Source organism: Hypomesus transpacificus, chromosome 18 (assembly GCF_021917145.1).
Source record: "Hypomesus transpacificus isolate Combined female chromosome 18, fHypTra1, whole genome shotgun sequence".
Taxonomy (NCBI): domain Eukaryota; kingdom Metazoa; phylum Chordata; class Actinopteri; order Osmeriformes; family Osmeridae; genus Hypomesus; species Hypomesus transpacificus.
The window spans coordinates 5670832-5675091 of record NC_061077.1 but is presented as its reverse complement, the minus strand read 5'-3'; the positions used below and the strand labels follow the sequence as shown (position 1 = coordinate 5675091).

Here is a 4260-nt window from a genome sequence, read left to right as displayed (position 1 = left end):
GGGTGATGTTGACTGAGTTGGGAGGTGTGACCTTAGCAGAGAGGCCACCAGGGGCACCAGCTTCACACTCAAACAGAGGCTCCTCGTTTTCCACTCCGATCTCCACCCCTGCGATGGTGGTCCTCTCATAATCCTTCCCCTGGAAACACAGGCACAATGTCCCTTTAGTGCACTGAACTAAGTGAAGCCAATGGATCTTTCATACATAACATTCCTGTACCTTGATGACTGTCAGAATGCCCTCATTAGTCTTGGGGTCTGTCTCAATTGCATAGTTCCCCTCCTCGTTTCCCTTCAGGAAGAAGTATTTGGCGCGCCATCCAGGGGTGTTTGGTGTATCAGCATCTGTCACACCTATTCTTAATATAACCTTGTTGGTCTCCATCTCCATTATCTCACCACGGTACTGGATTAACACACAGTGATTGATATTAAGAAGGGGGGTTGCGGGTCAATTACACAATTTTGTTTGCTATGTAATGTGAACAGTCACATCTTACCGCATTCTCTTTGAACACTGGTCGGTGTGTGTTGTAGTCAGTAACATCAATAAAAACTGTGGCAGATGAAGAGAGGGCTGGTGTTCCTTTATCTTTAGCTTCAACAATGACCTTATACTTCTTTGCTTTCTGTAGAGCATAAAACATTTAGGACTATTTCTTATGTCTTAGTTTGTGACAGTGTGCCGGTCTGTATGGATATACATGTGTGTTCTGTATGTAAGTGTTGTCCAGTGGAGGCTCACATCATAGTTGAAGCAGCCTGTGAAGGTGAGCTGGGTCAGCTTGGTGCCTTCCACTGTTGTCAGAATGATCTTGGGCTCGGCAGGTTCTTGGGAAACCACCCTGAGGGTGATATCAGAGTTGTCTGTGTTCTCCTCATCTGCATCCCGTGCTTTCAGAGGGACAGGGAGGTAACCTGATGAGAGAACACACGAGGAAGAGAAGAAAAGAGAAGACGAAGAGAAGAAATTTGATGAAAAAAGAAAAGAGAAAAGAAGAAACCAAAGAAAAAGCAGAGAAATGTGCGGAAATTAGATGAGATAACAGGAGAGGAGGCGAGGCCATGTGAAGTATAAGGAAGGACCCTCCAGCATGCCTGTGACTGCAGGGAAATCATTTGCATGTATGTGTGTCAAGTTTGGTTGTATTCATCCATGTCCTGACCCTGTGGTAAGTTTTCTTTCACAGTGGCTTTTTCGATGGGATCAAAGGAAGGAGCGTTGTCGTTGATGTCCTTTATGGCCACATCGAATGCCAGCGTCCTGTCCACTGGCTTAAGGGTTTGCTTGTCAAGGATATCAAATTTGATCTGCAGAGACAACCAACCTCAAAGCATGAGTGCGTCATGTTTTCCTTGCTATCTCTCTTTCTTTCCTAATCCCCTTTTCTTTTCTTTCTGTATCTCACATGGAAGAAGGCGATCTCCTCCCTGTTGATGGCCTTGTGGACCATGACCTCGCCCGTCGTGCCGTCTATGGAGAAAACTCCCAGCGGCTTCTCTGTGACGCCGGTGCCCGTGATACGGAACACGTGGTTGTCATTCAGTTCTTCTATCCTGTCGTTGAACATCTGAAGAAACACAAATCAGGACCGTCGGACAGGGGCAGTCTAGGACCAGGCACCAGGCCTACAGTATGGTACACACTGCTACATTATAACCATCTAACAAGGTCACAGTCAGGAAAAGTCCATAATACGGACTGTAAACAAATGGATGTTGTGATGAGGTTTTATTGGTCAATGAGTAAAAAATAAGTATATACATTTGTGTGTGTGTGTGTGTGTGGGGGGGGGTGTCTGTACCTTTGTGGCCAGTTTAGGGAAAGGCCCAGGGTCCTCCTCGACCAGTTCTATGGTGGACAGGACCCATCTCCTTTTGGATCGTACCAGCAGGTCCTGACACAGAAACAGGAGCACAAGAAGGCTATGAGAGATCGGCAAACTATATTGTGTTGATTGATATTTAGGACATGGCTTTCAATAGATGAGTCCTTGCAACCTACCCTTTTTTCATGCTTGTTCACCGTATGGGTGCCCGCCTGTGCCAGTGACAGTCCAACTGCTATGGCCACCTGATGATGAAGAGAGCATATTCAGGGGATGTCACAGAACTTAGTGACCATTCCAGCAGGTGACCTCCTGTCGGTTACAAGAAGTGACTCTCCTCACAGGCAAAAGCACAACCACAATACAGCCACCAACGTATAGGAAGGCATCTGACATGAACAGTGCAGTGCATTCCAAGCAGACATCAATCATGCACACACTGAAACTTCATAAAGACAATTCTTCTGTAATGACTCTAATACAAAATGAGTCATCATGCGATTATCTACCACAATAACAGCATCTGAACCGTGGGTGTGGTCATGAAACCTTTCACTATAAGCCTCACCTCATTCGTTTTTTAATTTGATTTGTGAACGTTACCCTAACTCATACATTCTGCTAAAGGCAAATGCTACCGCAGGGCTTTGGATCCATGCAAACATTCACACAAAGCCATGGACTTCGCCACAACAAAAAATAAAATGCTGTTGTTAAATGATGTCAGTCGAGCTACAATGTCAACTTAGTTATCAAAGGATCATAAAAGTTATTCTACAAAACCATTTTTGTTGCTCACTCATGCCTATCCCTTCCCAATCAGCCTGTCAGGCCATTCCACTTGATTATTGCAAAAGAGAAGTTTCAGAAGGTTTTGGAACAACATTTGCTATTATTGTTGACTTTTTTTTTCTCCCGCATACGTGCACACTCCACCATAACCAGCCACTCCATCTTACCATCATCATCAACATTGAATGTTTGGTACAATGTTTTACTACCCACATGTCATTGATATCTTTATATGGTCAGCACTCCAAAAGCTTTTAATCTTCCTCAACATGGAGCAGTGAGGTCAAGTGAGGTCAAGTGAACACAACTACTTTAAATCTTTTTCTCTTATAACTGAATACTCAAAATATAACAAAACATTTTTACAGTCTCTGAACAAAGATAAATAAAAAGTCTGAAAAAACACAGTCTGGCATTGGTTTATAACGCTCATAGGATTCAGATTATTTGTGTAGAAATGTAAATGTAAAACCATATACGATTTAAGTCAGAATCCAAGGAAACAAACAAGCAGGACCAATAATTCCAATGTTCCTCCATGAACAAGTTGCAAGAGGTAAAGTTGACAATAAAAGCCATGCCACAAAGAAGCCCTACCAGTCCAATGTGTTCAAGACAGAGGCAGACCAGGAGAGGAAGCTTCTACTTCAACTGGAAACTGCTCAGCCATTGTAGTACCAGAGAAAGTCACATTGGTTCAATTTCATTGAGGTTTTACATTCTATTTCACACAGGTACAGTTTAAAAACATGATTTGTCATGATTTGTTTCACTCAATGATACACAATGCATGGAGCACAACGTATGCGCCTACATTGGTCAGTTGTTCTCAAAAGCTACGTTTCACATTAAGTATGTGCACTTCACAACTGAATGGTTTAAAGTTGTACATATTTGTATTGTACTTACTGTGAGCAGAACCACGGAAACAGTCTTCTTCTCCATTCCAGCAGCACTGTGTTAGTGACACCAGCTCAGCCGACGGGATGTGTCTGGGAAGCCTCATACCTGTAACATAGTACACCAGGGACAGCCCACTTTGCCTCCAGGCAACTCTCACACTGCTGACACAGGTCTGTTTGTTCTCATGGGGGTGGGGTGTGTGTGTGGATAATTGTGCTTTTGTGTGTGTGTGTGTGTGTTCAGAACTGGTTTAATAATGTACAGACTCTACATTTTTGAGAGGAGTGCGTGTGTCCACAGACAGGTGTCCACAGCACAGTCAGGTGTCCACAACACAGTCAGGTGTCCACAGCACAGTCAGGTGTCCACAACACAGTCAGGTGTCCACAACACAGTCAGGTGTCCACAACACAGTCAGGTGTCCACAGCACAGTCAGGTGTCCACAACACAGTCAGGTGTCCACAACACAGTCAGGTGTCCACAGCACAGTCAGGTGTCCACAGCACAGTCAGGTGTCCACAACACAGTCAGGTGTCCACAACACAGTCAGGTGTACACATGGACACCTGCTGAAGAGGTTTCTAATGACCATCTCTTATTCATTCGCTCGACAGCAGTAACTCCTTTGTTGAAATGTAGGCAACTTTTGTTCCAGTAGTCGATCTTCATCAGTCCAGTTGAGAGAGGTGTAAGGTTTCTTTCTGCAGTTCCCTCCTCTTCCCAGGCATTGAGCCT

General features: G+C 44.3%; 1 protein-coding gene across 2 annotated transcripts in view; it reads right to left on the bottom strand.

Moving 5' to 3' along the window:
- The window catches only part of cdh26.1 (cadherin 26, tandem duplicate 1), a 10959-nt gene extending 7323 nt beyond the window's left edge, over positions 1–3636 (bottom strand). For both annotated transcript variants that reach the window (XM_047040003.1, XM_047040004.1), the window contains exons 1-9: positions 3531–3636; positions 2006–2074; positions 1806–1898; positions 1410–1571; positions 1167–1311; positions 746–918; positions 501–629; positions 221–406; positions 1–139 (exon numbers count right to left, since the gene is read on the bottom strand). The exon at positions 1–139 is cut by the window's left edge and continues 139 nt beyond it. In XM_047040003.1, coding sequence (XP_046895959.1) covers positions 1–139; positions 221–406; positions 501–629; positions 746–918; positions 1167–1311; positions 1410–1571; positions 1806–1898; positions 2006–2074; positions 3531–3566 — 1132 coding nt within the window. In that variant the 5' untranslated portion in view covers positions 3567–3636. The remainder of the gene's footprint in view (positions 140–220; positions 407–500; positions 630–745; positions 919–1166; positions 1312–1409; positions 1572–1805; positions 1899–2005; positions 2075–3530) is intronic.
- Positions 3637–4260: the final 624 nt, after the last annotated feature.